At 39.5% G+C, this 26265-nt stretch overlaps 1 protein-coding gene across 6 annotated transcripts in view; it reads right to left on the minus strand.

Moving 5' to 3' along the window:
- The window catches only part of VPS50 (VPS50 subunit of EARP/GARPII complex), a 198629-nt gene that overhangs the window by 155341 nt on the left and 17023 nt on the right, over positions 1 to 26265 (minus strand). For 5 of the 6 annotated variants that reach the window (XM_048838154.2, XM_048838156.2, XM_048838153.2 and 2 more), the window contains 3 exons: positions 10883 to 11005; positions 10178 to 10249; positions 2928 to 2981 (listed from right to left, as the gene is read on the minus strand). In XM_048838154.2, the coding sequence (XP_048694111.1) occupies positions 2928 to 2981; positions 10178 to 10249; positions 10883 to 11005 (249 nt within the window). Of the gene's footprint in view, positions 1 to 2927; positions 2982 to 10177; positions 10250 to 10882; positions 11006 to 11368; positions 11472 to 26265 lie in introns of all 6 variants that reach the window. The other variant, XM_048838158.2, reaches the window with a different exon arrangement.

Below are 26265 nucleotides of genomic sequence, written 5' to 3' on the forward strand. Positions count from 1 at the left end.
TTCTCTCTTTCCTTACTAAGGTCTTTGGTTTAGAAAAGTCAGAAACTAGATCCTGGTTTGAGCAATGGCTTAAATTCTATTCAAAGATTGCTTCCCATTGTACCTAACAATCTCTCCTTTAAAAAAGCTTTGAATAGCTAAGGCTTTTGCAGGGGGTCATGACTTCCTTTTTCATGCAGAAATGCATTTAATAATAAATCTAATCTAATAGATGGCATTCAACTGAAATAATTCTGGCTGTCTGAATTCAGTAAAATTTATCCTTTGGACACACTCAGATTGCACAGATTAGGGACTGGGATGGAGTGCAGCTATTAGGTTCCTAGGGACAAAACCCTCAGTCCAATACCCAGACTGAGAAGCTGGGCAGATGTACTCCCTTCCCTCAACCAGATATGGAGTGGCTCTGCAGTGCCACTTCAACCCAGAAGCTGCAACAGTCCTCCTTTTTTTGGGGGGTAAAAAGTGCCCCTCTTCTAGGGGAGAACACACCAGAGAATCTGCAGAATGGAAAATCCACTGGCCCGGTCTATTCTCCATTAGTCCCCACAGGAAGTTCTCACAAAACAGGACCCTACTTTATACAGGGGATGCATACCACCTCTGTGACCTCCTCCCAACCATGCAGTGGAAATGCACTCACTTCCAGGGGAACCTGTGCAGGGTGAGGAAGCAAGGATAGGATTTTCTGCTAAATATGACCTATTATCATGAAGTACGGAACACAATTATTAAATACATCCCAGTGAGTCAGTGGGAATGCAAGCGCTCAGCCCCTCAGATAGGATTTTCTTGGACATTTGCAGGATAGGACACCCTATTTTAAAAGTCATGATACTGAATCCAGAGACAAAAATAGCCCCTGAGGAGCCCTAGCCATGCAGTTAACATGCTCAGACTTTTTAAACAGGATTATTGACTAACACAACTAAGGAGTTTTTAAAGTGCCTCTTATTGGCCTGGTAGATTTTTGGAACCACTTTGGAACCACTGAAGCACTGTGCACTCTTGTATAAATCCATACATAGTACTATTTCAAGCCACATTAAAAGGCTGCTGTAATATGAAATGAATGCCTACTTTTAATGATGTGTGTGCGCACAATACCCCATTTGGTAATGCAGCCATTTTAAAATTAACAAGATATCAGAAGAACATTATGGAATTATGGATGAGGAAGGGTTTGTAGTAGTGAAACTGTTGTGTACAGAAAATAAACAAGATCCAAAACAGAAACTCCTTGCCAGAGGCTGCATCAATTGTCCATAAACAGCCTCTTTTTTAAAAAATATTTTTTTATTAAATGAAAATGCTTCTGTTTCATATAAGGTGTCAGATAGGGATAAATTAATAATAGTTTTCCTTCACACATGTAATTATAGTTTCACTCTCTGGATTTTAACTTTGGGATGAAAAAGACAATACTTGTCACTGTCAGATCGCCTCCTCTTCCAGAGAAAAGTCAGGCTAGGGACATATTCCTGTGAGGATGGAGAAACTGTTTTAATGTTTCACTCTAGGATACTGATGGACCTATCTTATCTGACACTTCCAACTGACTATGGCCCTCAGCCTTTGAACATTCTACCAGTGCTTCAGTGTAATACTATAACAATGTCTTATCAAGAAATATTGACAGGCTAGAATCTAGACACCCACCCTCTTTATGCCTTACCCAAGAGTCACCACAGTTTACAGAAGCTTTGCAAATGATGAAGCAACAAGGAAGAAAGCTGAAGTGTCAGCAGCAAAGGCAATACACTAACTCAAAGACTGAGAATGGGTTATTCTTACACTGGGGAACAGAAGGTTAGTTGTCCTCTCCCTCAGCTTCAGCAAAATCTCATCCAGTGCAACTCTTCAGAATGTGGATATTTCAATACTACTGTGATGGGGGCCTCATTAGAATCTACATTAGATTGGCAAAATGGTGAATCCAAGTTTCCTTGACTCTCATGGTCTAATTTGTTTCTCTGGGGAATCCTCACTTTGATTTGCGGAAAAGATGAACCAGATCCTGGCGGACCTGACCAATCTCATGAGCGCGCTATCAGAATAAGAGGGCATTAAAGCTATCATCTTCTCTAGGGTTTAACCCCGTTTTGCTCATTGAAGTCTCTTGGAAGTGCCATGTCCAACTTACTTCTCTGTTGGACACACTTCTCATGAGTTGGTAAAGACCAGTGGGAAGTTTGGAATTTGTTACTGATGAGGATGGTTAATGCCTTATTCATGGAAGCAAGGTGTAAGCCATCCTTCAACATAAACAGTAATGAGGCTCCTGCTCAAGCCCCCTCCGGCTGCTACCTCATCTATAGCCTCCCATTTCTGGAACATCTTATTATGATGATGTTGGAGCAGCTCCCATGACATCTCAGTCTTGTGTCCTTGATTCCTATCAGTCTTGTTTTAGACTTTAGTGTAACAATTTAGTTCCTACTGGACACACCACACAATTACTTTTGGACTGTCAATTGGAAAGTCAATGCTAGATTTGTTGGATCTATCGGAAGCTTTTAAAACCACTGACCAAGTAGTTTGCTTCATCTTCAGAGGCTTGTTTGAGCTGATGGAATGCCCTTTTGTTACATTCATTGATTCCTCTGGTAATTAGTAGTAGCAGTGTTCTTTGACAGGGCTTTTAACTGATTTTGCCATTTTTTAAAAAAAAAAATAGGGTTGATTTGGAATGGATTACTATATTGATTTAAGCATCTAAGTGCACTGATGATGAGTATCAACATGACTTAAGTAAAACAGCCACAGAATATAAGAATTTAAAGACTACACTCTCCCACTGACAACATGAATGATCAACAATTGTGCCTAAAAAACAGATCAAGCTGAATTACAGTAACATTAGCTGGTGTGATTTAATAATTCACAGAAGGCATTTACAATATAAATACATAAGTTCATTATCTTACCTTAACATATGCAGGCTGCTTTTCAAGAATCAAGTCTGCAACCTTTTTAGATACCTTGAAGGGGAAAATATTACATGTGAGGTATCTGGGAAGTATCCAATCTCTATGCTGAAAGATCTGCATTAAGAACTCTGAAGATTTCCTGTAACTCTTGACATTCTTAATCATTCATTGACTAAATACATATGCCAAGAAAGAAGTAAACGTTCTAAGATAATGACCACACTTCTCCTGTAAGTAAAAACAGGCGTATGTTTACAGCTCCCATTTGGGAATTAGTAGATGTTTTCAAATTAACCTTTTAGCCCTTTACCAGCTAAAGAGCATACTTGAGTAAAAATAGAAAAGATATGGAGCACTGGAGCCTGATATATTCTGTTTTCCATGTTATTAGTGTGCAATTACAAATTAATCACCTACACTGGAGATTAAACAAACTACAAAGGAAACTTTCCTTTCATACAGCTACCATATTACATATAATTTATGCTAGTTTATAATCATCCTGTGCATGGCAAAATCAACTTAAGTTTTCTGTTGGTGTGCAAAACATAAGCATTTTAAATTTTATGTTTTGCACTGCTCTGAATTAAATTGTAAATGAAGGGCTATTCTACTCTGAGAATTACACCCTATATTGAATTTAAAAAACAAACATCTTTTCAGTGTACATACACATAAGAAAGGGTGAACAATGAAAAAAATACCAAATAAGCCATCAGTAATTTATGAAAATCATGTAACATTTCCACGTGCAGAACAGTTTTCTTCCAGCAAGGGTTAGGGATGTTTAAGGAGACACAGGCTCAGCACCTGAAATGAGGGAATGATTTATGTTGCTCTTAAGCACTTCTCTCCAGAGATGGGAATCAGAGGAGAGTCTGGCTGAAGCAGTCAACCAGCTCATCCATCTTGTTTGCTGAGGAGAAATGAAGATGAAGAGGTTCTTTATGTGTAACAGGTTGCACACCTGCATTGTTAACCATGATGTGAAGCTGGAACCCTGGTCAATCGGCATTTCCTGTGGCAATCCTCCAGTGGCCATACCAGCTCAATCCCTATTCTTCTGAAATACAACCAGTATAAGAAGGACAGTAAGAGTCTGGCAAGATGTCTTTGGTACCATCAACTGGCAATCTGGGCAAGCGGTGCAGGAGTGTCACACATCTTTATGTATTCCCCCACATACACACACAAAAATCAGTCCAACAATCATAATACAGATATATGCTTCCTTGATTGCCCTGCAGAATGTATGTCATGTGCCTGATAATGTAGTTCTCTTTTACAGGATCAGGGAATTACCAGTTTGTTCTTTATCTCTCCCAGTTTGTATCTGTGAAATGGAGAGACCTTGGCAAAGGGTACCCTGTTCTTGGCAACAAATTCTCATCTCAGATCTGACAGACTAACTGCACTAAACAAATGTCCTACAGGATATTTATCCATAAAGAGTAACTTGTAAGGTAACTACAGAAAGCTCATAAATTGTCAAGATTCATAGTCATTGCAAGATGTACATAGAATCCTAAAATATCAGGGTTAGAAGGGACCTCAGGAGGTCATCTAGTCCAACCCCCTGCTCAAAGCAGGACCAATCCCCAATTTTTGCCCCCCGATCCCAAAAGGCCCCCTCAAGGATTGAACTCACAACCCTGGGTTTAGCAGGCCAATGCTCAAACCACTGAGCTATCCGTCCCCCCCAACATAGGTAATACTTAAGGAATAACATTTATATTGAAAGTATGGTTTATGAACTTGCAGTAGAAATTAGACACCAGGATCTAAGATATCTTGGTGATGACCCATTCAAGCAAGATGGAGTTGTCACCCCTCCTTAGTCAACTGGCAAGGTAATTCAAGGTTCTTTTGTCTACTCTTGCCACATCCCAGAACAGTCAATGGAAAACCATCACAGGCAATTCCCAATGACCAAAAGCAGTTGGAGGTGACAAGGAACATAAAAGCAGGCAGGAGATCACCCTGGCTATGAACTGAAACAAACAACTGTTTCAAGTACAAGAATGTAGAGTGAAGCCGCTCTATACATTCATGGAGTAAATCCCTAAAAAAAAAGGGGGGGGGGGGCAGGGGGCTTTCATGGACCTTAATTCTTGTGAAACCAGCCAGCTCTGCAACAGACTGAATTTTGAAGGGATAGCCTACTTTATTATATAGAAAACGTGACTATTGATATATGTAAACCCAGGTTCAGGTTTCATTATTTTGTTTTGTGTTGTAACCCATCATTTCTATCACTTTCACTTCTAGTTAAATCTTTAGTCCTTAAATAACCTACTTTTGTTTTATTTTAAGGGCTCGCAAGTGCTACATGGTTTACAAGAGCAGTGGTTTACGACAAAACTTGGAACACTTCACCTCTAGGTGCAGAGGATCTGGAATTTTTGTGAATAGCCAATGTCAGGGGCTGGATATCACAGGGGAATGATGCAAAGGGACTTGGGAATTGAGGTGCACCTATTGTTAATCTGCCTGATGAAGGAAGGGCTGGCATAGCCAAGAGGAGAGCATTTGAGTGGCTGAAAGGGTAGTGCTGTTAGAGAGCTGACTCCCAGCCACCACAAAAAGACTCCCTCTCACTGGAAGCAGAGGTTAACAAGGGGGACTCACAGTACCATCACAGTAACTATCACTGCCTTGTACTTTCATTCAAAATGCAGAAACTGGGCAGCTAAAAGAGGTAACTATTGTATTGTCTACAATTGCTATGGCCCCCTTGTAAAAGGTGTCTGACGGAATCTCCCCAGATCAATCTGGATATGATTCTGTACAATCTCTGGGTCTTGAGTGTTGGCAATTGTCTCTTCTCTTCAGGTTCATTCTGGTGATGTACTTCCCCACGCACTTAAAAACAAAACAAAACCAAAAAAAACTTCCCTAGTTCCTCTGTGCAAGTCACTTTTTCTTGCCTATCCAGACTCTCCCTCCCACCTATCCTTGCAGACACAGGTGCCGGCTTCCTCCTTTCCTTGGGGGTGCTTGGCCCTACCCAGCCTCTTCCTGCCCATTTCCACCCCCTCCCCTGAGTGCACCCTGTCCCCACTCCTCCCCTTCATCCGCCAGTGCCTCCTGCATGCCACACAACAGCTAATCGTGACAGGAAGGAGGCACTGGGAAGGAGTGCGAGGAGTTGATTGGCAGGGCTGCCGGTGGGTGGGAGGTGCTGGGGGGGAGAGGGGAAGCTGGCTGACGGTGGGTGCACCTATGCTTGCAGACCCTTGTTCTGAACTGATCCATACCTTTAAGCAGGAAAGATACACTGGTGCTATTCTATTGGTTCAGTTACTAAGAGTTTCATTCACCAGTGTAACCACCACCGTATTGGTAAGGTCTGGGGGTGAAAGGAGTGTATTTCTTCCTCAGAATTTGTCTGTAGTGCTAAAAACAGAAGACTTCTAATACCCATAGCTAGAGCAACTGTGCCAAGCACCTGTCTCAGTCTGTGCTAGAATCTACCCCCACCTCTCACGCTTTTTGTTTTTTTTAATATATTTATTTACTATTCAAGTTAAATATCTTTGCAGATTCAGCACTTAAATGCATTTCACATGACAGAACAATTGCAAGTAAGTTATCACCTTCTGTTCTCTTTTACATAAACATCCCACAAACAATAGCCATACATCCCAGGATTGTCCATCATCATTTATGCAACCATTCTACAAGTCAGCACTACTGATAACATTCAGTTGTGAATAGGGAAAGCAAGGCCCAGTCACTCCACTGAATGACCATATAATTTCAAAGGTTGCTGAATACCAGTAGTACAATACCTCCTATTTTAGGAGGTTAAATATTCTCTCACACAGTCATCACAACTTCTTCTGATATCAACTGATTTAGTAATTTCATTAGGTAATTAGCATTTTATGCAAAGGCATCTTGTATAATGCACGATTAAACGTACAACTAAGCTAGCACAACTCTTGTTAATATCTTTTCACTTTAGAAGCCAGAAATACAATTCCGAACAATGGGACTGGCAACAATAGTCAATATAAAGAAATTGCAACATGGTATGAAAAACAAGAATTAGTTCAGTTTTTCAAAAATAGAGCTGAATAAATGACTACACTTTTCTGATGCCAACTGAAAATATGGCTACATATGGCACTTTACTAATTAAAATGAAAAGCAAACTGATGTGCAGGTAAGACCCAACTTTCTGCTGTACAGATTAAAGACACAAGCACTAAGATGATATGATACAGACAGTAAAGAGCCCTGAGTGTGCTGGAATCCATATCACATAACAGAACAATTGCAAGTACATGCTGAATCTGAAAAGATATTTAAGATAAATCACTGAGCCCTGTTCCTCACAGAACCACCACATCAAGTAATTTAAGAAAACATGACCAAGATCAATGGTACAAAAGCATGTGGTGAAACCCAATGAAAAAATGGAATATCAAGCAATGTTTTATCACAATCAAGAGGTCATTTTGTAATTAACAAGAAAGTCAATAGAGCATATGTTAAAGATTCAAATTCCAAAAGGAAAAAGCACCGCTGCAAATGACTAATATACCTTTAAACTACTACTGTAATTATATATGTCAACTAAAGATATACACACTGAAATTAGGATCTACAGTTATGGAAATGGTAATATACATCCACCTTTTTAAAGGATGTATTTATCAGATGTGCTGTATCGTCAGTCAATATACTGAAATGACCTAGTCCTGTATGAGCAGTTTAAAAGTAGTGTCATAAATATAAAGGGAAGGGTAACTACCTTTCTGTATACAGAACTAAAAAATCCCTCCTGGATAGAGGCAAAACCCTTTCACCTGTAAAGGGTTAAGAACCTAAGATAACCTCGCTGGCACCTGACCAAAATGACCATTGAGGAGACAAGATACTTTCAACACTGGAGGGGGGCGGAACAAAGGTTCTGTCTGTGTGATGTTTTTGCCGGGAACAGATCAGGAATGCTCTTCATAACTCCTTAAGTTAGTAAGTAATCTAGCTAGAAATGCATTAGATTTCCTTTTGTTTAATGGCTGGTAAAATACGCTGTGCTGAATGGAATGTATATTCCTGTTTTTGTGTCTTTTTGTAACTTAAGGTTTTGCCTGGAGGGATTCTCTGTGTTTTGAATCGGATTACCCTGTAAGATGTTTACCATCCTGATTTTACAGAGGTGATTCTTTTACTTTTTCTTTAATTGAAATTCTTCTTTTAAGAACCTGATTGCTTTTTCATTGTTCTTAAGAGCCAAGGGTTTGGGTCTGTGTTCACCTATGCAAATTGGTGAGGATTTTTAATCAAGCCTTCCCCAGGAAAGGGGGAGTAGGGCTTGGGGGGATAATTTGGGGAGAAGAACCACCCCAAGTGGGCTCTTTCCCTGTTCTTTGTTTAACACGCTTGGTGGTGGCAGCATAGGGTTCTAGGACAAGGCAAAGTTTGTACCTTGGGGAAGTTTTTAACCTAAGCTGGTAATAATAATCTTAGGGGGTCTTTCATGCAGGTCCCCACATCTGTGCCCTAGAGTTCAGAGTGGGGAAAGAACCGTGACAAGTAGCCTGTGTGTAACAATATTTTTAGAATTGTACACAAAAAATGAGATGCAGAATTCTGTGGTGCTGACATACATAAAATGTGTTAATGTCTTCTTAACACTATTGATTTAAATTTTAAATTGGTTTGGCCCCAGGTAATTATATCCCACACAAGATTTAACAGGGAGAAGAAAGATAAAATTTATACCAATCACCCAGGTCTCCTGCAAAAACACCTCATTGATTTCTTTCACCATATGGCAAATGGTTACTGTCAACAGGATCTAGAAGTGGAAAGGATACCCTGCCCAAATGACAATACCCTCCTATGCTAGGAAGAAATTTAAAACAGATTAAGGAAGACGTAAACAACAGTCTTGAGGAAAATAATCATGAAAAGATATTTCTGCTGTTTACTAAAGAATTTGTCTCACAAAAATTTAAATATTTTTATTTGCAATTTGCTTTTTCCTTTATGTGTGCACTGTGGTTGAGAAATCCTTTTACTTATATGGTGTGGACAGTCAGCATTTGGCAGATACAGAGACAACTGGTTCCCCCTCCATCAAGTCATCTCTCTGTCCTGAATATTCTCCAGTAGATTTTCATGCTGTCACCAGATGTCCGCTGCGAAACTTTTCTTCTTGGTGAAGAAAAAAAGAGCCCTGTTCCCTTTGGAATCTCATTCTTCCATCTCTTGAGGATGAAAAGACTGAAAAGTGCTGGCACATGTTTAACAGGCTGATACCTGTAGAACTTCAAAGCCAAGCTCTAAGAGAAGAAATCTTGAAGACACACAAGGTTGAAGGACTGAGGCTTTTTTGTACTGTGAAGAGTCTAGTTACAGAATCAGTGTTTTTCTTCCTAATATTTCACTCATTTTAAAAACATGATTAAGCTTCCTATAGTAGTTTCACTAATGGCTATACTCCAATAAACTCTAAAAGTTACAGGAAGTTAATGCCTGATCTAATTACAGATATTTAAAAGACCAATGAACCAATAATTAATATTTTGGTAGGAAATATATTCTAGAAGGTGTATAATGTATTGCAAGAAAATGTAAGAAGTACCCTTGTGAGGTTATCCAACAGCTACACTGATTTTATTCCCCATAATCATGAAAGGAAGCTACCACCAATTCTCATATTTTATTTGTCTCATTCCACAATAATTGTGCACCAGCATTCACTAGAAGACATCCACACTGGGAAAGAATAAAATTTGGCAAGGTAAAAATATAGCAAACCACCAACTGCAAATATAAACAGCCAACAAGATAGCTGTGCAGCTACATAATAGATTTGTATTTTGTTTAAGCTGTTTTTACATTACCAAAAGTTCCTCAAAAGAACAAAAAGTTAAAGAAGTTACAGTGCTGAGAGCAACATATATTTCCTTGTCTTTCAAAGTACTGGTAGACCTGAACATAGCCAATGAGGAAAGTCGATACTGCTGAAGAAAGAAGTGGTATACTGGTAAGACCTGAGGCCAAGTTGACCATCATATTTTACTGATCTTGATTTTCCATTATAAAAAAAAAACAAAAAACATAAAACTTAGTGCTAACTTAACTGGGTTAATACCTTTAAGGATCCAAGATTATTTTCAGCCCCATGTCATGATATTCTTAATAAATATAGGAAGAACTACTGGAGCTTACAACACGTCAGTAGCATCAAGTTCTACACACTCAACAAAGGAGGACACAGTTTTACTTACAGCAGCTTGTTGTTGCTTTAATTTGTCTCTGTATTCTTCCATTTCTTGAAGACTAAGAACTGCAGGAAGCTTCTGTATGTAGAAGACAAAATTAAAACCAATGAAAAATGAATGTAGATGAAGTGTACATATAATTAAATGCGTTTAGGAAACAATCTAATCTGCATTTAAAGTAAGGCAATGATAAACAATAAAAAGTCAGAGTTACATTATGGTGAGTATCCAGTAATGGATAATCAAAATCTCAGAGCTTTTTCTTCTATTCAACAGATTATGTACACACACGCGCACACACACACAGCAGAATCAACACGCAACATATTCTAGTTTTGGTTACTAACAAAATAAAGCCAAAAATACAGTTTTGCTGCCAAATCTAATCAATTTCCCAGTTTTAATTATTTGGGCCATTTCATAAACAATTTGATTTTTAAACTGTTTGGAAGCCCAATGGGCTGGATCCTATAGCCACTGAATTCAATGGGAAGATTCCCATTGATATCAATGGGTTTTGGATCAAGCCCTATACAACCACAGCATGACAGAGAAATCTTAATTCTGGGTTAAGGAAAAAGATAAGTCACACAAATAAATATTAGAAGTCAAGATGAAAGGGTGAACATTGACTAAAATAAATGTCATCGATTAATGTCTTTTAGAATACTGACTTGGTGGGGGGGGGAGGGGAGGAGGAAGACTTCTTACCTCCAACTCATACTTCACAATATCAAAGGAATCATTGGAAAAATACACTTCTTCAATGCTGTTAATTATTTCTTGCTGGGCTTGAGGATCGGTTGGTTGTTCCCGGAGTTCTCTCAGCTCCTCCTTAACAAAAATATTGATTTTTAGTAAATGTAACTACATAGAAGGAACACTGCACTCTCAAGACAACCTGCTTTCCAAAGCCATTATACAAGCGTGAGAGCCCTGGGTACAAAACAGAAACAGCTGTATTTTTCAGTCTGTTCCAAATATTGGACATGAGAGACTATCCAAATAGCAGAACTCATGCTATAACTGCTGTGAATTGCCTAGTTATCGCTGTACCAATATACATTTTGTTCCTGAAACATGGTACAAATGTCTATGGGGTCATGTCTTTCCCCAGGTGTTCACAGCACTTAAGGAAAACTCAAAATAAAGCAAAACAGATCAGAGACCTATCTTTCAGAAGTGCTAAGCACTCACCACTTCAACTGAAGTCACGAGGAACCAACTAAGTGCTTGGCACTATTTCAAATCACGTCAAAGTGGTTGAGTTTAAAGGCAAAGTTAACAGGCAGAGTCTTTCCTAAATAAATGATAGACATTCTCTGTTAAAATATTGTGATTTGTTATGTTCCTGAAAGAATCAGACAAGGTACAGTACAGCAGTCTATTTCCATTAACTAAATTGTTTCAGAATATTTCAAAGTGAATTAAATATATTTGAAAACTAAATAGAGAGCTTTGCCCTCAAAGTTAGTTTTTCTAGTTTAAATAAGCTGAGGGAATATTTCCATAAAATATTCATGTTAACCATTTCTTAGACGTTAGTGTATTAATTTCTTAGGAGGAAAAAATGACCAGAATTTTATGTTAGTAAGCTTCAAGCAAGTTAGAACACACACAGTAAAACCAGAAAAATGAGGCCATAAATCGGTGACCTATCTCCACTACAGTCAGTCAAGTCAGCAACATATCAATTAGATAGCAAATAACCATGCCACACAACACCAATCCCACTGGCCCCTGCTAATGTCAGGCAATATCTTAATGGTTAATGATAACTAAGATTCTGACAGATCTTTAAGGAAAAAAAGAGAGAGAGAGAGAGACATCCGACTTCTATCGCAAAGACAAATTGCCCATAACCCTCAGGCAATTAGACAGCTACATTGGACACTTAACTGAAAGATTTAAAAAAAAAAAAAAAAGAGGACTCCAGAAATTTTGAATTGTGCTGCCACCTTCTCAACAACTGTACCCAAACAAGGTAGGTTAGGTGGGTAGAGGTCAGCCTCAAAGTGATGATATAGTACGCAAAGTCCAAATGAACATTTTTGAGGTAAAATGGTATTTTGCCATCCCTTAAGGAAGTGTAAATCTTCAATACCACGACTCCTTGCTTTAAAAAAAAAAAAAAGGCACACACAGACACACACGCATGCCATGAAGTTGCAGTTTGGTGTTCCATTCAGCACATGTAGTGCCTAAGCAAGTGAATATGACTAAAATTCAATTTTAGACAACTTGGCGTTGGTCCCCTCCAGACATGGATCTGTACCACTTCAGATGGATGACAGTATGGCAGCCCAAATCTACCAAGTACTTCCACCTGCAATATTTCCACTCTGCAGAAGCTAAATAAAAAACCTCATTTCTCTCCACAACCACCACAGCACAGGAATTTAAACAGTATCTCTGAAGCAGTTTTTCAGCCTTGGATCGAGACAACTCATCTCCATGCCATGCATTTTATTTGCAATAGGTTGTCCGTGTACAAATGGGAGCTTTGAGGAAGACAGACAACATTTAGGAGATATTTTGTTAATAACCACAGACAAATCCTATCATCCCCACCAGGTCAGCAACAGAATGGTCCACTGGCTGAGCAGTACAATCCCTAATGATCCATGTCTGGAGGGGACGAATGCCAAGTTGTCTCAAAATGAATTTCAGCTATGTTCACATGCTGAGGTACTATCTGTGCAGGATGGAACACCAAACTACAACCTCCTGGCTTGACAAGTACAATGAAATTACATTTATCTGCAGCTTCAGATGGAGGCTATATTAAAATAAAACTGGTGGCTTGAAAAAAAAAAATGTGTGGGAGGTGAGAGTTCTTCTGAACAAAGGAGAAAATAGTCACTACTTGGCTCTCAGCAATACGAAAAAATGTGGAACTTTTTATTTAGGCAAAGTTACAATAAAAACATTGATATACTACATCATACATTACTTATTATATATTCAGGATCAGCTTAATATTCAAAGAACCTGGCTAGAAAAAAGTTTTTCTATCTACTATTTTATTTTGGAGAGTAGCTTTGGCCCAACCCTTTACAACTTCAGACATCTACACACAGTCAACACCAAGAAATTTAGGCTGAACTAAGATAATATTCAGTAAATACAATGAACCATTTTCATCATTTTTGGTGTAAACCCACCAAATTCTATGCAGTTACAGAGGATGAATCTGACCTCCTGAGTACATCTTAGTTATAAAGAGTGATCTCAGCCTCAAACTTCGAGAAACTGAACTAATTCCCACTCATTAATTTTGGCATGTTGCATGGTAACACTAGCCAGGAGGACTGGAGCTGACTTGCAGTTTCACTCAAACTATGCTCAGACAGCAAATCAAAGATTCCAGGAGAGGTTTGCTCCTTTAATCCAAAGCCCTTAGTAGTTTTGTTTTTTCCAGGGGCAAGGGAGACACTTTTTTTTATTATTTTTTGTTGTTGTTTATTGGAGGGTTTTTTCTCTCCACAACACAACCCCTCCACAACACAACCACCCCCGACAAATCTCTAAAACAAAAGAATCATTTAGACTCATCCAACAGCATGCAACATTCCAGCTTGTAAATTTAGGACTAGACAGTCTAACCACTAGTGTATTATTTGATCAGTCCAAGCCTCATAATTCACATTTATAACAGCTACAACTTTTAAATGCTTTTCTTTATAAAGGAAATAGACCAGGTCAAAAACTATGTCTGACTTCTTTTTGTGAAAAGAACAAATCTGAAGTCAATAAGTTGTCCATAGCCAGCCGGGCGGTTTAATAGTAGCACACACTAGCATTAGGACATCAAAATTAAAGAGTTATTCAATCCTTTACTCCCCAGAGCAGTAGGGGGTTGGACATGATATTAGCATCTCTCATGGAAAGTTTCTCCCACTGCTTCAATAGGTCACAGAATGTACCTAAACATCCCCTGGGTTCACTGTCAGGGACTCGCAATTAGCATGGGGGACCCTGTCCCAGAGGTTGTTCCTGTTAGGGGGTAAAAGACAGAAACATTTCTTAGAAGAGAGGAGTAACAGGCTTGCCTTTCACAAAAAGCCAAAATACCACCCTGGGTCAAGGCTCCATAGTATAGAACACTTCACAAGTGGAGTTGTCCCAGGCTATGCACTAACTCAGCACATCTGCTGAATGCCCCAGACCAAAGTGCCCAACTTTATAATCGGGGGTAGCCTTATTAGTCTGTATTCACAAAAACAACAAGGAGTCTGGTGGCATTGTTGTTTCAACTTTATAATCCACCACAATTAGCTCAAAAGTCCCCAGACATAGTAGGGTGGTTGCATGACCACAATTCCACCAGCAGGGGGCCTCAGTCTTTGTTCCACTGGGCAGAGACATCAGATTTTAGGCAGTAAATCTGACCCAGGATTTTTAATCTACCAGTGGCCGTGTTTTACAAATACTTAAATCCCTATAAATCCTTAAAAGTCACTGCAAAACACAAACAAAACATCTACAAAGAGAATTCCAATGATAAATAAATATAATATAGGGCATGGGAAGATAGAGTGTCTTTATACACAATCAGTTTTAATAGGCTCACTAAATAGTCCCTAGCTCCCCACATTATTCAAAATAATGTAAATTCATACTTTACATCAAAACAAGAGAGACCCCAAAAAGCAGCACACTGAACACAAGAATGGCCATACTGGGTCAGACCAATGGTCCATATAGCCCAGTAGCCTGTCTTCCAACAGTGGCCAACTGCTTTTCTGGAAGAGTAGAAAGAGCAAAGAGGATAACATAACAGCATGAAGTCAGTGACCCATCTGTACTAACATTTTTCACAATGAAAGAAAAATAAACCAACAGTAATTGCTTGCTCTAATATTTTGAAAAGAAATGGGATTTCAAGCTTCTTGAGTTGAAGAGATTTAATAGTGCTTCTGGTGAGACGTGCTGCTCAAGAGTTAAAGTAATAAAATAGAAGTACGCATGATTACATGAAATAGGTTATATCACTGCATGCAGTAATTTTTTCATCATCTTATTTTCAGAAGTAAACAGAGAGAGTCTCTTTGAAAATGTTCTTTCAACCTCAGCTGTTGTGATTGACTATGTTTAGTTGCCATCTGGTGGAAAACCTGTGCAACTGTAGTTCAAAAGGGAATTTTGCTTTTAATATATGTTTACCTAAGAAAGCTTAGTTCAGGGACAATTTTCACAAAGCCCTACTCTTCACCCAGATTTCTAGTGGGCTTGATGGATGCATGATGAATTTGAGGAATCTAGCCAAGATCACAGTGACTAAAGAACAAACATTTTGGTGGTCTGATATAAGCCATGGTCATCAGTGGATAGTAATCTTAATATGCAAGTATATACATACACTGAGCAGTGGAGCAGCAAGAAAGATGTTTAATGAACTGGATGGTACAATGGATTGGTAATTGGATATCAAGCCTGTTACGTCTAGATCATTAGCTTGAATCCAGCCCATAAAAAAACAAGATCAATTTTATGTCTGAAGAGCGCTGTACAAAAATCATCATCTTACAGCTTTTTAATGGCTTATATGAAATGACTTTGGTCTCAATCCCATTCCCAATGAACATGTACGCATAGCATCATACACCTCTACCAAATTTGGCATTCTTGTTGGCTCTCTCAGCTAAGTGGCAAGAACTGAATGAGCACAACAATTAGTTACCCTCTCACCGATAGAAGAAGGTCCCCCGCAAGTCAGGTTTAAGGCACATTGATATGGATGGGCCTATTCTGTCTATATAGTACTGGTCCTGGGAATAACTGAAAGATTTCACTTAGGCAGAACTGAAAATCCAGCACTAAATTAACACAAAAAAACCCCACAAACCATGAAGTTCCCCACCTCTAGAGAAGCAAGCAGTACTGGGGTTGCTTTCATTGACCTTATTGACTGGTTGTGGAATGGATTTGGATGTTAATGGGAGATTGCCTGCATATCGCTTCTATGCACAAAAGAAAGGAGGAGGGGGATGTCTGTATTTAAAAGGTTATTTAAAAATAAACCACTTTGATGAGTCCCAACTTTTGAGCTCACCAAGGAGGTTTTTGTCGCCTGAAGACACACGTGCCCTAGTCAGCTGCAGCAAGGAACAGAACACATTTAGAGGCACATGGTTCGTTACCCTCACAACACACTGTATTTTATTTTAAAGGAGTCTACTCTAACCTGATGCTTTAATGTCCTTTAGAAAATCATTTCCTAGCAGTCTCCTGGATAAATCACAGCTTTGTGTCAGTACACAGAGACTCCTGTTACAAGCTAGTTTAAAACTCAATGTACTGTAAAATATCACCCATAAGGAACTGGTGGCTGATTTACAAACAAAAAAGTATTCAAAGGCGGAGGACTCGGATAGATTAATCTGTCCTCTGGGTCACTGCAAGTGAAATCACCTAACTTGTCATCTGAATGTTGGACTCCAAATTTTGTTGGTGTCTCTTTTTTCTGAGCTTTGTAATCACACAGGGAAAATATTTTAAAACACTTGAATTTCTAACAGTTTCCAAACTACTGACACAGCAAACTTTGTGAGATGGAAGAAGTGTTAAAATTCTGGACCGCTCTGAACATTTATATGGAAATCAGCATGGATATTTAATATCCTAGATCTAGACCTACATCTAGATCTCTTTACAGAATTAGCAGTTATGCACTATCTGGGAGAAGATGATTCTGCACAAAACTAAAAAGTGGTAAAGTTGTGATGACACACAGCTAACAAAGTGACTGAGAAATGGGAAAGCAATTCTATATTAACCTTCCCCAGAAGGACTACAGTCTCAGAGGTTGTTCAGACAAACATTCAGAAGAAATCCTGGGTTGTCCCACACATTCTTTTCTTGAAGACAAGCTAGATGGCTTGGTTCTCTTTCCATGGTCTGTGCCAAACATGCTGTTCATACACACACTAATCTACAAATAGACCTCACCATATGCTAGGACTACAAACACGCCATCATAAACTACAGCTCCTAGCCTGCCCATGCTCAACTGGACTAGTTCTCAGTAACTAAAGCCACTAAGGGCTAACCCAACCCCTCACCACTGAGAGGAGAGGATGTTCCAATCCACCTGTGCACAAATCTTTAAGATTTGTTTCTTAAAGATTCAATATCCCCCATCCCTTCAATTAAGATCTGAAAAAAGCTCAGTCTGTATCTGAGACATCCAACTAGTGTTCCAGCCCCACGCAACTTAATACCCCTAATATTTCTATGGTTAACACACATGGGGGGTGGCAGTCGACTATTATTCAGGCATTTTCACAACATAAAACTTTCTCCTCCTCCAGCCCCATTTACAGGATATTTTTAAAAGAAAAATCAATAATGCAAGTCTTTTAATATAAGATCTCATGTACATTCATCAATCCCAACATTTATTCAGAACAGACTGCCACAAGGAAATTAGGGACAGAGTGAGTCATATGGCAGTCACACAGAGAACAGATACACCAAGGAACAGAAAAAATAATTAGCATGTTATTAAAGTGTATGTGTTCAAATGCATCCATTTCTCCCAAGATGAAGTGTTTCACCTATGCATTCTTTACAGTGACGAATTCAGCAAGAGGTTTGCTGATGTTATTAGTTAAGATGTCTGTTTATGGACTGGTTTCAGAGTAGCAGCCGTGTTAGTCTGTATTCGCAAAAAGAAAAGGAGTACTTGTGGCACCTTAGAGACGAACCAATTTATTTGAGCATAAGCTTTCGTGAGCTACAGCTCACTTCATGCAACTAAACTGGTTAGTCTCTAAGGTGTCACAAGTACTCCTTTTCTTTTTGTTTATGGACTGGTATATTTTTTGAAGTTTTCGCACCAGGACAGCTCATCTCCTATCAAAGAGGCTCACATCACTTGTGCTGCCAACATACCATTTCTCTTACCACACTGTCACATGTTCATGATAGGGACACTTTACCCTGCCAGTTTTAATACTGCATGCATCCTTGCAGGATAACACTGCTGTCACCTGATCAGAGGGGTCCCTTTACTGTATAAGGTCACCAAAACACACCCAGCAACGGAGAGAGATAGGCCAGTGGAGAATACTTTGTTGAACTATTACTGGTCCTGAAGTTGTGTATTTTTAAATAGACCATTACATGGTCAAATACTGGATTTGTCTCCACACATTTCCTGTATCCCTTACCCTTCTGAGTCATGTGTTTTGTTTTGACTAATGCAAATGATGGGCTATAGATATGGAATCACCACTTCAACTGCATTTCCTCACCTGGAATACTGTGTGCAGTTCTGGTCTCCCATGTTTAAGAAGGATGAATTAAAACTGGAACAGGTACAGAGAAGGGCTACTAGGATGATCCGAGGAATGGAAAACTTGTCTTATGAAAGGAGACTCAAGGAGCTTGGCTTGTTTAGCCTAACTAAAAGAAGGTTGAGGGGAGATATGATTGCTCTCTATAAATATATCAGAGGGATAAATACCAGAGAGGGAGAGGAATTATTTAAGCTCAGTACCAATGTGGACACAAGAACAAATGGATATAAACTGGCCACCAGGAAGTTTAGACTTGAAATTAGATGAAGGTTTCTAACCATCAGAGGAGTGAAGTTTTGGAATAGCCTTCCAAGGGAAGCAGTGAGGGCAAAAGATCTATCTGGCTTTAAGATTAAACTCGATAAGTTTATGGAGGAGATGGTATGATGGGATAACATGGTTTTGGTAATTAAATATTCATGGTAAATAGGCCTAATGGCCTGTGATGGGGTGTTAGATGGGGTGGGATCTGAGTTACACAGGAAAAAATTTTCTGTAGTATCTGGCTGGTGAATCTTGCCCACATGCACAGGGTATAGCGGATCGTCATATTTGGGGTCGGGAAGGAATTTCCCTCCAGGGCAGATTGGAAGAGGCCCTGGAGATTTTTCGCCTTCCTCTGTAGCATGGGGCATGGGTCACTTGCTGGAGGATTCTCTGCTCCTTGAAATCTTTAAACCACGATTTGAGGACTTAAATAGCTCAGACATTGGTGAGAGGTTTTTTGTAGGAGCAGGTCAGTGAAATTCTGTGGCCTGTGTTGTGCAGGAGGTCAGACTAGATGATCATAATGGTCCTTTCTGACCTTAGTATCTATGATAAAAAAAAATAAGGGGTGGTTTCAGGTGGGTCACCCAGCTATTTACTAGAGTGTCTCACTCAAAAGTGGTTGGACCTTATTGTAGAAAAGGGCAACAAAAATTATTAGGAGTATGGAAAAGCTTCCATATGAGGAGAAATTAATAAGACTGGGACTTTTCAGCTTGGAAAAGAGATGACTAAGGAGGGATATAATGGAGGTCTATAAAATCATGACTAGTGTGGAGAAAGTAAATAAGGAAGTGTTATTTACTCCGTCTCATAACACAAAAACTAGGGGGTCAACAAATGAAATTAATACGCAGCAGGTTTAAAACAAACAAAAGGAAGTACTTCTTCATACAATGCATAGATCAGCCTGTGTAACTCCTTGCCAAAGGATGTTGTGAAGGCCAGACTATTCAAAAAAGAACTAGATAAGTTCATGGAAGACAGGTCCATTTAAAGCTATTAGTCGGGATGGACAAGGATGCAAAACCAAGACCTTCTGATGGTTGCATGCGTGTTATACCTAACAAGCACACTGGTGTTGCTCTGGTATTGTCCCTGAAGGTGCAATCTGCACTACTGACTGAGCAGGCTTATTCTATATGCCCAATTCTGCCATTTTCAATTTGAAGATAGGATGTGCAGTAGTTGTTAGTGCATATACACCACATGATGCAAGACCTGATGCTGACAAAGATGCTTGTTATGCCATGCTAGAAGATATTGTATCTAGGTCAACAACCCAACTCCATATTGTCATCTTAGGAGATATAAATATGAGGCTATATCCCCCAAGGATCTGTACTGGGACCTGTGCTGTTCAACTTATTCATAAATGGAAAAAGGAGATAAACAGTGAAGTGGCAAAGTTTGCAGGCAATACTAAATTACTCAAGACAGTTAAGTCCACAACTGACTGCGAAGAATTACAAAGGGATCTCACAAAACTGGATTATTAAGCAACACAATGACAATCTAAGTTTATAAGTGCAAAGTAATGCTGATATGTGTAAAGCACACTGGAAAATATAATCCCAACTATACATACAAAATGATTGGCTCTAAATTAGGTGTTATTACTCAAAGATCTTGGCGTCATCATGGATAGTTCTCTGAAAACATCTGCTCAAATGTGTAGCTGCAGTCAAAGGAAGCTAACAATGTTAGGAACCATTAGGAAAGGGATAGATAAGATAGAAAATATCATAACACCACACATAAATGGTGTGGAGAAAGTGAAGAGAGAAGTGGTATTTACTCCTTAACAGAACACAAAAAACAAGGGTCACCCAATGAAATTAATAGGCAGCAGGTTTAAAACAAGAAAGAAGAGGTACTTCTTCACACAACAGTTAACCTGTGGAACTCAATGCCAAGGGATGTTGTGAAGGCCAAAAACTATAACTGAGTACAAAAAAAAAAAAAACAACAACAACAACAGATAAGTTGACAGAGGATAGGTCCATCAATGGCTATTAACCAAGATTGTCATGATTGCAGTACCATGCTCTAGGTGTCCCTAAAACTCTGACTACCAGAAGCTGGGACTGGATAACAGGGCATGGATCACTTAATAATTGCCCTGCTCTGCTCATTCCCTCTACAGCAACTGGCACTGGCCACTGCCAGAAGACAGCATACTAGGTTAGATGGATCATCAGTCTGACCCATTATGACCATTCTTATGTTTTTAAACTGGCCAGGAAAGAGGTGGATTTGAACTGGTACTGGAATCACACAGCTTACAGAAAGAGAGTTCAGATAATGATTCACATCTACTAAAATATGCTTCCACAAATGGACTATTTTTAATGGCTATCTGGTTTCCGCACACAAATTGCCAGAAGTATAAATCTCAATATCCAATCCATATAGAATGTATGTGTATTTAAGAATGTATTCTGGAGCAAGATTAGCATTGAATCCTAACAACGATATTCTGTTTAACAAAGTTCCAGAGAAGGATATCTATTGCACTGAAACACTTCAATTTTGATAAGATGCATGATGAAGTGATCACTAACAGATATGTGATTTCCAATAATTATTTTATATTGGATGACCACCTGTCTACCACGAGGAAGAGGGGACTGTATTTTGGGATTCTATAAGAGACTGTGGGAACACAACTAGGAATAAAGGAGAATAAAAAAAAGCAAAGATCATAGTATCAAATTATGGGAGAGGGGAAAAAAAAGAAAGAAAGAGGTGCAGTGCAGAATGGATGCACTTGGAAGGTCAGATCAAGTCAGTGAAGAAAGGAGGAAATGGACAAGAAAAAGAAATGTCATGAACAAGCAGTTAAGAGAGCCTGTCAGAATTATCATAATCAATGGTGGAATGATATGAAGCAGTGTACTGAGGAAGGCTCTGAAAGACATGACCATACATGTGTATTTGAGAAGCTGAAGCTCCTAACTGTACATCCATTATTGGTGTTTTCACCAGTTTAAGAACAGAAATGGAGAATACTGCCAGGATATTATCTTAAGCACTAGAATGAGCATTTTTGTGAATTAAATGAGCAGATCCCACCAAAACGCAGACTACAACTTAATCCAAAAAATGAACACTGGCAAAAGCGACTGCAATCAGCACAGTGGATATTGCTATGCCAGTATGGGCTGCCTGAGCAGTTAGTGTGCCTCGTGGAGAAATTGTATCATGATACAATTAGCAGTGTGAAAGTAAATAAATAGTTATATTACAGACTGGTTTTTTTACAATCAGGAGTTCCCCGAGAATGTGTTCTCTTACTAATGTTGTTTAATATTCTAATAGATTACCTGACAACAGAGCTGACTAAGGCCAAAGTAGATGTGCAATTTAAAGATTCATCTTTAGAGGATCTCAAGTAATCAGATAGTTTTGTCTTACTCGGAGAGACTATTGGCCAACTATAGCTAATGCTAGAAGAGATATGAAGACGTGCAGAACCTATGGGACTTAAGATCAATGGTGATAAAACCAAATTTAAGCATGCCTCCTATAAAGCGGAAATGAATGACCAGTAGATACTGCACGTAGATGGCAAGAACAGTGAAGGGATGACCAGCTTATCTATCTGGGTAGTCAGTTGACAGCAGGAGGTTCTATATATGAAGAAATCACATCTGCCTTGCATCAGTGGCATTTCAGCATCGTCAAAGACCTCTATTTGGGCAGCAAGATGGGCTTGTCTTCACTACTAGGGAGATTGATGCTGCTGCAATCGATGCAACAGGTCTAGTGAAGACCCACTAAATTGATGGCAGAGCACTCTCCGGTTGACACCGGTACTCCAGCTCCCCAAGAAGAGCAAGTTAAGTCGATCAGAGAGCGTCTCCCATTGACACAGTACAGTGAAGACACCAGGGTAAGTCGACCTAAGTTACATCGACTCCAGCTATGTTATTCACGTAGCTTGAGTAGCATAACTTAGGTCGACTTACCCCGGGAGTGAAGACATTCCCTAAGATACGAGTGACACAGTGATCATAGTAGTGATGACAACTCCATTATATGGAGCAAAAACATGGCTGCTAACAGGTCAGGAGAAGAAACTAACAGTTTCAGTGTCAAAAGTTACAGCACATTCTTAATATCCATTGGTTTGACTTTGTCACAAATGAGGAGATACTTAGACTACCCTGACAAGTTACAGTCTTGCACCAGTTGAAAACAAGATGGACTGCAACAGTGAGGTCATGTCCAACCTGTAGGAGATGGTACACTTTTACAGAAGGTTTATAGAGCTGAGATCGAAGGAAGCAGAGCACAAGGCTGACCACAAATAAGGATAGAAGAAATGATTTTGGAGGGATTTCAGAAATCTAAACCCTCCCATATTGACTCTTGCCAAAAGACAAAGACTTGCAAGGTACCATTCAAGATGGAAGTCCATTCTATGTGCCACTACAGTTACATCATAGCCATATGGATCTGCTGCCGCTCTCACTCCCACCATCTTTTTCATCCTGCTCTGCCTGGAGCATGCATAATTCCCGAGAATAGAAGTGATGAAGAAGTATTTGAGGAGTGCCTATATAGAGAGATTGAAACAGGTGGTTCCTCCTGCACATTTATCTGGGTCAGCAGAAAGCTTCCAACCTGAAGACATTTGTACAAGTCACTGACCAGGATAGTAGGTTTTTGTTTTTGTTTTGTTTTTGTTTTGTTTTTTTTTTAACTTCAGGAAGGCAAAAAGAGTTCCCAGTTAAGTTTGGTCCAAAATCAGAAACAGCCCATTTGTCTTCCATTGTAAGAGTAGCCAAATTCAGAATACTGGGGGAGTTGCAAGCACTTGACATTTCTCTCTGCTGACAACAAAGATGTGAGGGATGAATCCTGAGAACACTGTATGTAACAGCAATACTGACAGAAGGAATCCATGTATAATCTTCCAGCCTAGACTAATTTTATCAAAGATGGAGGTTACCAAAAAATCGCCTAAAGCTCCAGGTTGAGAACCGTGGTTGACAGCTCCACTCTTCAGGTGCAATGGAACTTTCTATTACAAGGCTCTAAGCTCATTTATGCTTAGAGTAGCAGCTTTCCCAGGGCTGGTCTGAGACTATGGAGTGAACTCCCATAGGACTTACAGGCCATCAGAAACTTTACCACCTTCTGCTCCAAGTGCAAGGAGCACTTCTTCGACCTTGCTTTCTCCAATACCAACACATAGGAGTGTACATACAAAACACAACACCAACTACAAAACGTACCAAAATAATACACTGCACCACAAATGTAATTCTCCCCATGGGAAGAGTATGGCAAAGAATGAACTCCATGTGATATTGCAGGCACAGGATTGTATACTTGTATTATAAGAATAGAGGTACTAATGTATGTCTTGATTTCATTTTACCAGCCACCCCATTTGAATAGCAGAAGGAAATGACCCTTTGGGGCTAGGAGAGATTCTGTTTCCCATGCATTACAAAATTAGGCCCTTTTAGTTCTTTAAGGTTTAGCTAGTAAGAGACAGGATCCTGTATTGTGGCTATGTTAAATAGATTAGAGGAACGTTGAGGGCTTGGGCCCCAGCGTGAATTGTTTTAGTTATAAGATGTAGTAAGCTTTAATTTACAATGTCTTTTCCTTGATATAAAGTACTGCTGTTTGTATTCTTAAAGGTCTCCGTGAAAGATTGTGTGAATGAGGAATGTATGTACCAGGAAAAGATAAGGTGTGAAGGCCACTGTTATAGACAGATGGTCAAGGAAGGAGGAGTGAAGAGACTTAACGACATCAGAGAACCATCAGTGCGCATGCATAATGAAGGAAGGGCAGATTGACGACCCTGAGGTGGAGGCTGGCACCCCTAAAGACAAGACAATTGATTAAATCGAAACTAGGACAGGATGACCCGCTCAGAGTAACCAGTCACAAACTTCACACAGCAAAATCCATAGACTTCAACAGAGAAAAAAAGACTATAAGAACAGAGTGCTTGGCCATGGGACTTTGGGTTCATCTTGCCACACTCCAGGAGCATAGGATCACGACCGACAGAGCCCTACTCCCCTCTGCAACCAATCTGGCTGGCCACTAGATTGATCCAGACTCTGGACTGGTAACTATAAACATCAACTGGCAGGACTGTGTGCATGGGCGGGGGGAGGGTGTGATCGAAAAGCATATGCTAACTGTTGTATTCTCAATAAATGTGGCGTGCTGCCTTCTCCCCTATAAAAATCCTGTGTGCTTCTTATAAGTACAACATTTTGTGTATCTTGTATCACTTAGTGCTCCACTGGAAGATGCTCAGATACTAACAGTGATGAAGACAGTATAAGCACCTTTTTGGAACAGTACAGAACAGAGCAGTTTAACATCATGTTTGATGCAGAAATGTCCCAAACCATGATGTTCTAATAATGAATAATCAGGAGAAATACTAGAAAGGCCAAGCGGTCAGCCTCACTTTCCATCACAAGCCAAGAGAATTCAACAGTTAAAAACCATTGCACAATACCAGACATCTTAAACTGCAGACTTGTAATTTTAAGTCTATTCAGCCCCTGTAATATACTGTAGATATAAATGTTGGATTTTAATTGAGCTCTTCCTCCCACCCCCCAACCCCCAGAAAAGGAAGGTAAAATGATGTTACTTATCCTTTCTGTTTCAGTCATGGTAGACCAGACGTCTCTAAACTGTGGGGCATGCCGCCCTAGACAGGCACGGAGGAGCGTTCGGGAGCAGGGCTGTGACTGCAGCCCGGGCCAGCCCCCACAGGGAATCGGGAGGGAGCGCCACCCTGCTCCAGCCATGGCCCCAGTCTCGGCCCCCTTACTCCTGTCCGCATCCCCCTGCTCCCAGAACCGTGGACCCACTCCCAGCCTCCAGGGAGGAGGAAGGGGACAACTGTGGTAGACATAGAAGACAATGTCTGCATTACACAAAACCTCTGATATTAAAAATTTTAAATAAATGTAAATGTCCCTGTCCACAAGAGTGGTCTACTTTTAGATTGGTTTTGGTTTTATTTTCTGGGCTTAGAAAATTAGCTTCTAATATTGGGTTTACCTTTCAAAGCAATTCAGATCCATTTTTCAGATACATCTCAATAGGAATTTTACTGTTAACATCTATAGGAGAGGCTATGAGGAAACTAAGAGATTTAGCGAGAATGATTTTAAGAGAAATACCATAGCATAAATTATTGGATTATTTTTAACAAATTTGAGAAGTATCCACAATATGTATATCCAGTAATACATTAGTGTAGAAGCTAGTTTTATTCCACACAGATCCAATCTAATCCAAAACATCTTATTATTATTAGCCATACACATACAAATGTCTTGGCATTTGAATAGGACATGCCAGAGTCATATTCCTAAGCAGGGGAGTTTTAAATTTTACGGTAGCAATATTGGCTTAGGAAAAAGGCTATGGAAAGCCGAGGTGTTTTTTAAAAAGTCAACATTTACTAAAGCTCTGCGTATTCTTAATACCTACAGTTCTTGACAATCGATGTTTTAAAAATTAGGGCCC

Source organism: Caretta caretta, chromosome 2 (genome assembly GCF_965140235.1).
Source record: "Caretta caretta isolate rCarCar2 chromosome 2, rCarCar1.hap1, whole genome shotgun sequence".
NCBI classification, from domain to species: domain Eukaryota; kingdom Metazoa; phylum Chordata; order Testudines; family Cheloniidae; genus Caretta; species Caretta caretta.